Genomic DNA, 13,745 nt, shown 5'->3' with positions numbered 1-13,745 from the left:
GATGAAGTCTCCAAAAGCAATTACAACTAAAACAAAAATAGACAAGTAGGACCTAATTAAACTAAATAGCTTTTGCAGAGTAAAAGAATAGTATTTCCTATCAACAGAGTAAATAGACAACCTACAGAATAGGAGAAAATATTCAAATACTAAGCATCTGACAAAGGTCAGTTATTCAGAATCTGTAAGCAATTTAAACAAATCAACAAATAAAAAACAACCCCATTAAAAAATCGGCAAAGGTCACAAATAGACATTTTTAAAAAGAAGACATAAACGTGGTCAACAAGCATAAGAAAACAGGGTCAACATCAGTAATCATCAGAGAAATGCAAATCAAAACCACAATGCTATACTATCTCATACCAGTGAGAATGGCTATTATTAAAATGTCAGAAAATAATAGATGTTGGTGAAGTTACAGAGAAAAAGGAATGCTTATACACTGCTGGTGGGAATGTCAGTTAGTTCATCCACTATGGAAAGCAGTTTGGAGATTATAATAGAACTGAAAACAGAACTAGCACTTGACCCTGCAGTCCCATTACTGGGTACATACCAAAAGGAATATAAATTGTTCTACCAAAAAGATACATCCACTTCTATATTCATTGCAGCACAATGGCAACAACATGAAATCAACTTAGTTGCCCATCAGTGATATACTGGATAAAGAATATATGGTACATATACTCCATGGAATACTGTGCAGCCTTAAAAAAGAAGGGAATCATATCCTGTGTAGCAACATGGATGCAGCTGGAGGCCATCATCCTAAGGGAATTAACACAAGAACCGAAAAGCAAATACTGTATCTTCTCACTTATAGTAGGAGCTAAACATTGAGTACACATGGATACAATGAGGAGGACAATTGACACCAATGCCTTCTTGAGGGTGGGAGGAGGGTAAGAGTTGAAAAACTACTTGTCAGTTACTGTGCTCATTATGTGGGTGATGAAGTCATTTGTACACCAAATCCCATTGACACGTAATTTAGCCATGTAACAAACCTGCACTCATTCACCCTGAACCTAAAATAAAAGTTAAAAAAGGAAAAATAATAACAAAGGACTACACCATTAAAACATGTTTTAAATTTCTTCCCTTATGGAGCTTATCTTCTAACTGAAGCGTCAGTCCAATTTAATTCTCTTTAAGGTTCTTACCTCTTTAAAACTGTTTACTCTTTTACTGCTGCGAATTTTCTTCCTCCGGTCCCTCTCCTCCTTTCCCTCTCTCAGTGTCCTTCCTAGGAGGCTCCCTCTCCACTGTCCCACCTCTTCTGCTTCTCCTCACTATCTCTGTTACACAGTAACACCTTCAAGCAACAAAAAGACAATAGTATTTCCTTTTTGGTCCAGTGACTTTGTTGGGCCATAGTAGGATGGCAAAGACCTCAGCACTCCCTTTCTAAATATGATCTCCTCTTGGGCCACTTTACAGGGAGGAATGTGATCAGTTCACAATATGTTTTTAAGAATTTTTTTTATTATCCCTGCATGCATACACATAGAAACATAAACCTGCACACATGCACACAGGAAATCCACCAAAGTTTTAAGAATAGTTATTTTGAGAAAGTTGAATTAAGGGTATAGTCACATTTTTATACTTTTATTTCATGATTTTTAAAAATGAAAACATACTACTTTTGTAATCAGAAATATGTATGTATGTGTGTGTACCATTGTAACCATTACACAATTACTATTATTATTATTATTATTAGCAATCTAAGTACAGTATTGCAATTCATTCTGACTCTAAACACCCAGAGTTTGCAACTCCACAGGCTTAGGGGCCTACTTCCTAACAAGACTGCCTTCACTTAAGACAGGTTTGAGGATCTCCGGGCCACCCACACTTCTAACCAACTAGCTACAAATTCAGGTGTTCCCATCAACCCCTCAGGTATGATCATTTCCTAGAATGACTCACAGAACTCAAGAAAGTGCTCTACTTATGATTAAAGTTTTATTATAAATGATAAAAATTAGGACCAATCAGTTGAGGAGATCCACGGGGTGAGGCCTAGGAGGGTCATGAACACAAAGCTTTCATGCCTTCTCTCTGTGGGGTTAGGATTCATCACACTCCCAGTACATCGATGTGTTTACCAACCAGGAAGCTAACTAGAGTCAGGTTTTTTATTGGGGTTTCATTACACTGGCATGATTACTTGAATTACTGGCTTCATGGACTGAACGCAGTCTCAAGGCCCCCACCTCGCTGGAGGTCAGGCAAATATGACATTACTCAAAGCTCCAGTTCTCTAATCACATCATGATTCTTCCTGGCATGATCGGCCTCCCTATTATGTTGTCACCTCAGCAAAATCTCAGGTATGGTCCAAGGACCCACCAAGAAAAACAGAAACACTGCTATTACTTGCAAATTCTAAGAGTTTAGAAGTTGCTTTCCCAGAACCCAGGGGAAAGACCAGAATAATTCTCTTTTATGCATTATTTTGTTACATGTAACAACTAAAATTGATTAGCTATCACTTTCTATGGAGACAGAAGAAAATAATTAATACATCAGACATTTAGCAACGTCTAGTAGATACTTTTTTTAAAGCAAGGTGTATACATTTTCTTAGATCTATTAGCACTTATATTAACCCAGCCTAGTTACTTGTGATATATTAGAGGGTTTATAAAATTTAAACATTTAAAGAATATTTATATTTTTATTTAGTTTCATAAAGACTTTCTTATAAATAAAATGTTTTATTACTTCTAATTACTTACACATATATTAGCTCCGTTGCATCTTATACCATGAAGTACTATACCAATATAAACAAATATTCAATTTTCAGAGTACATAATTATAAAAAAAACCTTAATATTTATATGTTGATATAATGAACACTATATTATTTTAATTTTTGGAATATGCCATTAACATAATCTTAATTTTCTGATCTTTTTAAAGTTTACTAAAGGATACATCCATCGTCTGCATAATATAAGTAATGTCACTATCCTGCACTGAAAGCAAATTTTGTAGCCACTTAAGGTGTACCCTAACTCATTTGTCTTTCATTTAGCTGCAAATAGGAAAAGCCCTTTGGCAATGTCTCCATTTTTTTTTTTCTCCCCACTCCTTCCACTTTGAAATTCATTACAAACAGTGCTCATGAAATCCCATTTGCTAGAACATTACTGGATATAGAAGGTGGGAATTAGTGGTGTCAGCTCAGAACCCAGAATAGAATCTTACATATGGATGCTCAGTAATATGTGCTGAGTTGCTGACTGGCAGACAGCTTTTTTTTTTTTTTTTTTTTTTTTAATACCACTATTGCACACATTTATTCTTGGTCTCTTCATCAGTTAGTATGTCTTACTAGTGAAATCGTAGTAATAATGCAAGTTTATTGAGGATTTTTGCTATACAAATGTAATTGTTTTAGTCTTCACAATATTTCTGTGAGGTTGATCCAGCCATCGTCATCCCCATGATTAACAGGATAACCTAAGAACAGATCAGTCACTCAAGATTACACAGCGATCAGAAAAAGACCTGAGATTTGAACCCACACTCTGGACCACTGTCCATACTGTCTGAAGTGTGCTGGAATACACTATTTGTAGTCACACAATCTTCTGCTTTTCTCCGGGTATTCTTAAGGGAAAATTAAGATGGACAAAGAATATAATCTCCTATCGGTTACATAATAAACACAAAAGGGATATCATGGTAGCTGGTATAGGACTTCGCAGGAGCGAGATATTTTTCTTGTCCCTGCTAAGAAGCAGAAGGAATTGTTCATTTATCTGCTTTCTTTTCTCCTCACAGGGTTAAAGGCACTGGAGACAGACAGGACCCAGAGTTTTAGAATGCATATGCCATTTCCAAGCCTTGTGCCTGGAGATTCTCACTGCCCAGAGCCTCCCTTGTGTAGAGGCCAGGACAGCTTCCAGTAAATACTCTACTGTAAAGATTTAATCCTCTTTTGAGTTTTGTGATTGAATTTTCAAATACCCCTGGTGTGAGTTCTAGAACTTGTAGTTTTATTGAGTTCTGAGAGTGTGTCACTGTTTACAATGGTGAAATTGACAAGCGAGCATATAACAGCTGCGCTTGTTGGGTGCTGCAAGTGATATCCATTTAATAGCATATAATAAGATACAACACTCTTGCTATGGGATGCAATTTAAGATATCAGGGCTGCCTTGCAAGGCAGCAAACCTCAATCTCACCAACCTTGTCCTGTCTAGCCCATGTCTTCTTTCTCTCTTAATTACATTCCAGGCAGCCCAGATTCCCCTGTATGCATATCATGCTCCTAAAATACCAAGGCCTCTGCAATTAACAGCTCTCCAGATTTGTAATACTAAACTGTTATGGAGATACAGCTCAGTTTTCCAATCTGGTTTCTGACAGATATAAAGCCAAAAATCAGTTTTTTCAAGGTAAGGCACTTTTTGTTGTTGCTAAGTGATAGGGAAATCTTAAGTGATTTACTGAATATTAAAGGAGGACTAAGTTAGCATTCATGCTTCTACCAACTGGAAATTATCCTGTCTTGCACAGTATTTTGGCTAAAACTATGTTGTAAAATTTTATAAGAAAGGGAATAGAACATAGAGTGGTGAGAAAAAAATACTAGCAGCTCAGACGAGATGGAAAGTAAGCAGACTTCGAGTATCTGAAGCTTGTGAGGCAATATGTAGGTATTTTTCTTTTATTTAAACTCATTGAGATTAGTTGCTTTGTAATACTTTAAATATTTCTAAAATTTTACTAATTTATTTTTTCAAGTTATCATTCAGTTACTTGAATTAGATTTGAACACTTAATAATGCCTGGCATTGTTGAGAACTGTTATTTTTGTTTACATTGAGTTAGTCTCAGACACACCTGATCATAAGGATCACCTGGAACTGTGTTAAAGGTAAAGATTTCCAGGCCTGGACCCCAGAGGTGCTAATTCAGGTTTGGAGTCCAGAATTCTATATTTTTTCCAAGTTTTATTTTGAAATTAAATATTCAAAAATTAATATTCAAATTTATTTCTTCATTGAGATTCAGCAATTGTTAAAAGTTTGCCACTATAGATAGCTAGATAGGTGATAGGTGGACAGATAGATAGATATAATAATTTGGCCTCTTTTCACTAAGACATTTAATTATCTTTTGTAATTAGTTTCCACTGTGGCTCCTTGATAGCTTGTAACCTATAGTGTAACAACAGGCCATTACTTGGAAGAAGTTGACGCTCAACATACAACTGTCAAATGGTTCTTGTTTATTGTGAAATAATGCCATACATATAAATATGCATATTTAAACGTATACATACCCTTTAAAAACTAATGACAAGACATTAGCCTTGTTCTTATCACCCCAATAGAACTTTAATATTGGCAGGAACTTAGGGTTCCTTGTGGGCCACAACTAAACAACCACCCCTCATCATTTCTTTACACATAACCCTTTTCTGAAATTTTGTGTTTTTAATTCCCTAGCATTTCATTAAAGTTTTCCTCTATATATTTATCCGATAAAGTGCTTTGTTTAGAATTCCTGCTACTGAACATTCTTATATGGAATCATACTACATGTATTCTCCAGTGATTTGCTTTTTCTGTTGTGTTGTAACTTTGAGATTCATCTCTGTCCACCTGCACAAATGTAATTTGTTTTCACTACAGTATACTGTTATATCATGTGAATATACCAGAATTTATTTATTCAGTCTACTGTTGATGGACATTAGGCAAGTTTTCGTTCCTTTTAATATGAATAGTGTTATCAAGAACATTCTTGTCTATATCCTGTGTACATGTGCAAGAGTCACTTGCAGGTACATACCTAGGAGTGTCTAAAGTTCTGGAAAGCTGTAGTCATTTTCTTCAACAACAGGGATTACCTCATTAAGGAATATGACTAACTCCTTGAACTCCCTTGGCTGGCCCAGAATTGGATCTGACTTTTTGGTATGTCCCAGAATAAATAAATAAATATATATATATACACACACACACACATACATTTATATTATTTATAATTATATATTATGTGTATTATTTTATATTTAAATATTATTTAATATATTTAAAATATAAATGTAAAAATGTATATTATATGTTAAATATATAGTTAAAACTTTTTACATAATATGTATTATATAAAAATAAATACATATCTTTAAAAATATATATTTTTTAAGCTTCGAGACACATCGGGCACCATACAACAAACTGCAGCTCCAGAGGTGAGTGGAGATGGTCCAAGACTGGTTAAACTTTCATCCATGTTGGCAAGACAATCATTTCAGCTGGGAATCTGCATACTGGCTCATACTATGGCAGTTTTCATTGAGTCAGCTCAGTGCCCATATTGATGACTCCCTCACATGGTGTTTGAATGCTTCTTTGACCTACTCTAACTTTTTTACTGCACTTGGATGACACAAATGACTCTGCATTCTTATAAACATGATCACATCTTGAAAAGCACATAGGCTTAGGATTTAGAAGCACTTGCCTTTAGCAGATTTGGCCATTTGCACATTAGAGAGTTGTTATAATCAGAGATATATGAAAAGCATTGGGCCCTTTGCCTAACATTTGATAAGCATTCAGTAAAGTATAGCCTTTGTTGATATTCTTTTTGTTATTTGTCATTACTCAGAACTCAGAAATTCAGATATACTGTAACTCCCTTCTCTAATAATAGCCACTTTTTTTTTGCCTGATTGAATTCAGAAAATTTTACCTTCACCCTCATTCCTTGTTTCAAATCTCATCTCGACTTCTAGTCTCTTTCTCTGAGTTATTCTCATAATGTTCCTATACATATTTTTAATTTAAATGTTTAACTTCTTTTGGTCTCTTCCTAAACATAACATGTCCTAGTCTAAACTTTCAATTTTTACTCTCCTTCATCCCCACTATCCTCCTCTCTAGTTTTGTTAATAGCATCACCATCAACTCAGTTACCTTGGGCTAAAACTCAGAATCCTCTTCCACTCTTCTCTTTACCTTAGTCCGTCAGCAACTTCTAGAGGCCCTGCTTCCAAACTGTGTCATGCCCCTGACCACTCCTAATCCTCTGCAGTGTCACCTCCCCTGTCTAAGCCGGCCTCAGCTCTCACCTGAATTGCTGCTGCCATCCCTCACTGCTCCCTGCTTCTACTCTTTCTCTCGGTGTATGGTGTCGATCAGATCTGATCACTCCACTGACTGAATCCTCCAGACTTCCTAGTACCAAATACCGAAAATGCCAATCACCTTGCTATGGCCTTCAGATGAGATCAGACCTCTCTGTCTCCATGTCTTACCTCAGTTCCCTTCACTCACTGTGGCCCAGTCACTCCTAACCGCTTTCTTTTTTCCTCCCATCATTATCTCAAGCTCATTGCCATCTCTGACCCTTTGCACTAATTTCCTATCTTCCTAGAACTCTCTTCCCACAATTGTAGTGTAATGTTTATTTTTCATAGTTCAAACAGCTCAAAGGTCACTTCCTGAGACAGGCTTTCCCTGACTCTCCTAGAACTAACCATCCATGTTTCTCTTAAGCCTGTTACATTGTTTTCCTCATAACTGTACTATCTATAAACTTCAACATTTCTTGACATGTTTTTTAAAATCTCATCCTACTATATTATAAACTGCAGCACAGTAGGCAGCAGAGCGTCTGCTTCACTGCTGTACTCTCAGCATCTGTATTAGTGCCTCGTACGTAATAGGTGCTCAGTAAGTATTTGATGAATTAATGAAGGGACAAATGTAAAGTAACTAGAGGTTAAAAAAAATTACAGAAGTCCTTACCTGTGTCACTGAGTAGTAATACTATTTATTATGTATATATTTTAAAGGCATTAACATTTTTTATTTTTCAGGATTAATTGGAATTCTTCGAAATGTCAGGTAAGTTTTTGTGAATAAATTTGAATATGCTTTATTTTCAAATGTGAATTTTGTGATTATTTTCCCTAAGGGGGACTTTATTTCATTTTGATTTTTTTTGTTTAACATTTGGCAAATATAAATACGTGTGTGTGTGTGTTGTGTATATATATGTGTATATATGTATGCATATATTTATTATTTATGTATATAGATGTTCCTATCATTGTCAGAAAAAGATTAAAAAGAGACTTAAAGTGGGGTACTTATCTACTGAATAATCTTTGAATTTGTGGGGAAAATTAGGTAATAAAAACAAGATTAGGAAAGCAGTTCTGCAAAGAGAGGTTGTAGTAATAAAGAGCCTGTGGCAAGGCCCTGCCTTGGTAGAGGAGGGTGAAAGTAGGCCTTGTATTTTCTAGTAGCTTACATAATGAGAGAAAAACCACATTTATGGATTTTTGTTTGCTAGGAGATAAAAGTCAACTGGTTGTTTCGGAAACAGCTTTTTTTTGTAGTAAGCTCAGAGAGAAATTAGTCTCTAATCTCAATAAGAAGACAAGGTGCAACATGATGAAACTGACTTCAGTACTTCCCTTGCAGCAATTACTGTGACCTAGATTGCTTTTAGAAAGAATACAGTGAAAATGTGAGTCACTGGAGATCTAGACTAAACTATTGCTAATTCAGTTATGTGTGACACCACTGTTTATTAAACCATTATGTGTTTATGGTGTTATGTTGTGAATCTTTTTAGACAGCACTTTCCAAAAAGAATTAGGAAAAAAATCAATTTCACTCTCTAAATGCCTGTGTTCTCCATATTATGTAATGGGAAAAATAATTTTTGCGCTTATGCCAGGAATTTACTTTGTAGGTAAGAGCATCAGGGCATTTGAACAACTGGTATAAAAGCTCATTGCTTTGATCACAAGCACAATATAATTGTTTAGTTCTATTTTTAAATATATGTTCAGTTGGAAAATTCGTGAAATTTATTAATAGGTAGTGTCTCATATATGATGAATTCTTTTTATAGGAAATATAGGAGTGTATTTCCAATTGATTATATTTCTTGATGCATACCAATAAGAAAAAAAAAAGAATACATTTTGTCATCATATTATTGTTTCCTTTGTAAGTCATGTTCCCTCTCTTCTCCTGAAGGTGTAGTACCCACAGCCCCTGAACAGCCTGCAGGTGAAATGGAAAATCAAACAAAACCACCAGATCCAAGGCCTGATGCTCCTCCTGAATACAATTCTCATTTTGTACCAGGTGGGTTAAATATTCATAAAGAATATTCTCCTTTCCTAAAAACCATACTAATGATTAAAATTGCTTTTTAAGTTAACAAATTAATTGACTGATTTAATAAGTAAATAAATATTGGATGCCGATACGGTGCCACGTAGTTTACTATCTGTCAGTTAGAATACATTCCTATAGCCATAGGATTTACAGACTTTGAGAAGGAAGTTGTGCAAATATTGATGACATTCTCTTCATTCTATATGGAGATATGAAGAGAGTGTTCTAAGGACACAGAAGACAGTATCTGACATTGCCAGGGATTTGAGGAAAGCCCTGACTAAGGAGGTCAGGTTTTGCTGTCAGGATAAAAATTTCACAAGCAAAGAAAAGGGGGAAAGGACTATCCTTAGCAGAAAGAATCATATGTCTGAAAGTACAGGGTCATGAAAGTCTGGTGTGAGGCATGCATGAGACACATGGCAGATGTGCAGAGAAATGGAAGTGAATGGCCATGGGTGCTGATTAAGGAGCTTATCTTTCTGGCAAATATTTTTATAAGTCTGAATGCACTACTGGTGATGTCTTGGGAGAATGAATACTTATATAGTGCTAGTGTAAATGTGAGATATTTCGATTGTTAGAAAACAATTTGGCCAAGTTTAAAATTCTAAAAATTAAAAATGCCCTTACTTTTGGCCAAGGAAATAGTTTCAGTTAGTATTGTCTTTAAATACATTTTAATGACTTACATAATGATGTAGATACTGCAGTAATATTTCTTTAAAATATATATTTACGTGTATATTTAGAAGTAGAAACCATTGCGTTATGCCCTGAAGGGGGAAAAGAAACTGTGATATGTACAACATAATGGCAAAAGGTTTTTCGTTTTTTTTTTTTTTTTTGAGACAGAGTTTTGCTCTTGTTGCCCAGGCTGGAGTGCAATGGTGCGATCTTGGTTCACCACAACCTCCGCCTTCCAGGTTCAAGTGATTCTCCTGCATCAGCCTTCGGAGTAGCTGGAATTACAGGCATGCGCCACCACACCCGGCTAATTATTTTTTTCAGTAGAGACAGGGTTTCTCCATGTTGGTCAGGCTGGTCTCAAACTCCTGACCTCAAATGATCCTCCCACCTTGGCCTCCCAAAGTGCTGGGATTACAGGTGTGAGCCACCACGCCTGGCCGAAGGTTTTTTTATTTTTTTTGGCTCTAGGCATATGATTCATGAAGCTCAGGTGGCTTCTTTACCTACAGTGTTTTCTGAAAGCATCAGGATTTCCTTTTTTCTCTTTTCCTAATATGTATGTGTGTTATGAGGATAAAATGCATTATAACATACTGCATTAATAGCTTGATCTTTCCTAAATCCAGGGTATTAAAAATTAAATTATTAAATTATAATCATGCTTTATCTGATAGTTTCTCTATATGTCACTTCAGTGACCTTCAACATGATATACAAGATCTATATTGTATTTACCAATTACTCTATATCCAGAAACCTGGACTCCACTAGAACAGAAACTTCACCATTTCTGAGAAAAACTTTGGTTATACATCATGTTCTCATCTGATAAAGCATATGTCTGTTCTTCTCTATATCAATAATTCAGCAAGAGAGTAGGCTACATCCTTCAAATTAAAAGACAAGATAAGTTGTAAAAATATTATAGTTCAGACCACACAACTAGTGAATTTTCAGTTATAAAATATAGCAAAATTTCGCTCTGATCGCCACCTAGTGGCTAGACTGTAAACTTACGAAGACTGACCAAAATTGTCACTGTGAGTCAAATTAAGAATCTTGAAATCTGTACTCGAATTATTTAGTGTTAATGAATTTATCTAAATTTCTTTACATAATTTCAATTTGCATTATAGTGTTGGATATGTGTTCCCACCAAAAATAATTTTATCCACCATTCTTGTTTAAAAGAATAAAGAAACCTTTGTTATATTTAGTATTAAAGAGAAAATGGCATGATTTCCTGATGTTCAAAATAACTAGGAAAACTCAAATCCTATCAGGCAGTGTTTCTTACACCATTATTCGTATGATAACACTCCATAACAGAGATCTTTATTTACATAAGTCTGAGATGCTATAATTACACAAAGTTAAACTTATTTTGTTTTGTTTTGCTTTGTTTTCCTGCAGAAGCAATCAGAACTCTTATGAAAACTTCAAAGCTTAGAAGAAAGTATAATATACCAATTTCTCACGTATAACTTGATCATATTTTTTCCTTCTTTTATCTCTGGATAATACGCACTTATAACAAAAATCGTTCAATTACATAAACGTGTATTTAATTTTAAAATAAATATAAATTTAATTTTAAAAGATATAATCTCCATACGAATAGCCTCAAAATCTAAATAGTAATTTTTTTCTGATTTATTGATCTTCAAGTTTTATAACATGAGTTGCTTTTTTATTAAAAGTACATGGTAAATTAATCATTAACTAATTGAAGTGATATAATTAATATTCTTGATAATTCATATGATTTTTAGTTGCATTGTTATTTTTAATAATGGTTAAAAAAAGAAGGTATGGATATCTGATTTCTAGTCCAACTTGGATACTCTTAAATACAATTCTTAAAGGAATTAAAGTGTATTCTTCATGACAAACTTAAATACATACTTTCCTTCACTTTTTTCCAAATACATTATACTTTTTTCTCACTTAACTCTAATTTGACATTGCTTCCTGTTACCATTTTTTTCCCGTTAGTCTGCTTACTCTCAGTTTCTGTCAAAAACTGTGTCCCTACTCTTAAAAGCTGTTGTTTCCAGAATTATTTGGTCTACTTCCCTGGTCTTCCCTGTCCTTCCCCATCTCCTTCCCTCTCCTCTCCCGGTCACCCTTCCTTTTACACACTCTTCTAAGTGATCTTGTTAATACTGAAGGTTTCCTTTTCCTTCATCACGTATGAGCTACATACCCACAGATCATGTCAGTCTGCTAGTCTCTAAACTTGCACTTCCAACCGCCTATAGACTGCTTCTCATGAAAAACCATTGAATCTCAAACTCAGTGACAACCAGCCCAATTTTGTTGTCTTGCTTCTAAACTCTATTTTTTTCCTCCATTCTTCCCACACACTAGAGGCCTGTAGGATCCCAAGCCAGAAACTTGAGAATCTTTTCTCATATCCAGTTCACTTCAAAGTCAATGTTGTATCTTAAATGTCAATTACCATTTCTCCACTCTATGCTCCTTTCACCAAAATCAGCCTTCCTTGCCTTCTAGCCAGACCTTTGCAAGTACTTCCTACCTAATCTGACCTCCTATATAAATAATTCTAGATGTAAAACTAATCACTTTACTTTGCATTTGATTGGCATAAAGTTCAAAGTCTTTCATAATCTTCACTCCATCCTATCTTTCTAGCCTTGTCTACTAAATCTCCACACACAGCGGTTTGTCTTGCAATAGTGAACCTCCTCTATGCACCTGCTTGTTCTTGTCTGTTTGCCTGTAAAACCTTTCCCCATCATGGAGATGCTGGTTAGGTCTAGTGGGTTAGCGCCTATATCGTAGTATACCTTCTCTGCATAGGTTAGGTACCCCTCCTGTCTAATCCCTTAATACACTATGCATCTATCTGTGATTATGCCAATTACTTGTTTTGTGACCATTCACCTTTTTTTTGTCCATCTTTGTAGCCTCCACAGAACTTGCTGCCCTTGGAGATAGGCATGCATTTGTATGTCTTTCTGTCTTATATTTCTAGCAGCAAGCACAGAAGCTGGTCCTTGAAATGGGCTTGAGGAATATTTCATAGATAAAAGAATCTTTGATTTATCTCCTGGCCTTGTTTTTTAGTATTAGTAGAATTTCACAATTCATGACTATTATGAGTGGCATTTTTATGAGTAACCAAAATGTCTTAGACTTCACCTTCAAAGACGACTGGCTTTCGCAGTCTTGGTTGACCCCAGACTACTGCATAGTCCCATGATGTCCCATGGAGGTGAAAGGGTAGAACTTAAGGACTTAAAAATAGCTGCTAGCTAGAGGTGCCAATCCAGTGTATAGGCCAAAGCCCTCCATAGAATCACGCCTGGCGTGCTCTTCTTTCTTGCCTCTGATCTAGGAGGAGTATTAACATGATGCATTTAAGGACATTTCTGCAGTCAGAATGCTGGAATTCTAATTCTCCTCCTTATACATCAGCTAGTGACTTTCACCAAGTTATTTAACCTCCCTATGCTTCAGTTTTCTTCTCTATAAATTAAGGATAATAATAGTATCTACTATATAGGGTTGATGTAAAGATTACAAGATTTAGTACTTGTAAAGTTGTTAGAATAAGGGCTGGAATATGATGAGAGCTCAATGAGTGTTAGTTATTATCTTTCTTTTTCTTTTCTTTTTTTTAACAAACATAGCTTTCTCTAATAGGACTTTCTTCCAGATCTGGGTGGTATCCAGGACCCAGTTCTTTGGGGGCTCTGAGAGAGACCATAATCTCCACCTTATCACATTTAAGTGAATTTTTAATTCTACAAGAGTGACCTTTTCAAAAACCAGCTGCCTATGGGACTGTCTACATTTGTTTGTTTGTTTGTTTGTTTGTTTGTTTGTTTTTGAGACAGAGTGTTGCTCTGT

At 35.4% G+C, this 13,745-nt stretch overlaps 1 protein-coding gene across 5 annotated transcripts in view; it reads left to right on the top strand.

The window, feature by feature from the left end:
* PLSCR4 (phospholipid scramblase 4) overlaps positions 1-13,745 on the top strand; it is a 60,536-nt gene that overhangs the window by 22,910 nt on the left and 23,881 nt on the right. For 3 of the 5 annotated variants that reach the window (XM_023215428.1, XM_023215427.2, XM_023215425.1), the window contains exons 2-3: positions 7,862-7,889; positions 9,036-9,146. In XM_023215428.1, the coding sequence (XP_023071196.1) occupies positions 7,883-7,889; positions 9,036-9,146 (118 nt within the window). In that variant the 5' untranslated portion in view covers positions 7,862-7,882. Of the gene's footprint in view, positions 1-6,184; positions 6,230-7,861; positions 7,890-9,035; positions 9,147-13,745 lie in introns of all 5 variants that reach the window. The other 2 variants (XM_023215426.2, XM_023215429.2) reach the window with 2 other exon arrangements.

The sequence above is a fragment of the Piliocolobus tephrosceles genome, chromosome 2, assembly GCF_002776525.5.
Source record: "Piliocolobus tephrosceles isolate RC106 chromosome 2, ASM277652v3, whole genome shotgun sequence".
NCBI classification, from domain to species: domain Eukaryota; kingdom Metazoa; phylum Chordata; class Mammalia; order Primates; family Cercopithecidae; genus Piliocolobus; species Piliocolobus tephrosceles.
Note: the sequence above shows the minus strand (reverse complement) of the source record. Positions and strands in the feature narration are given on the sequence as shown.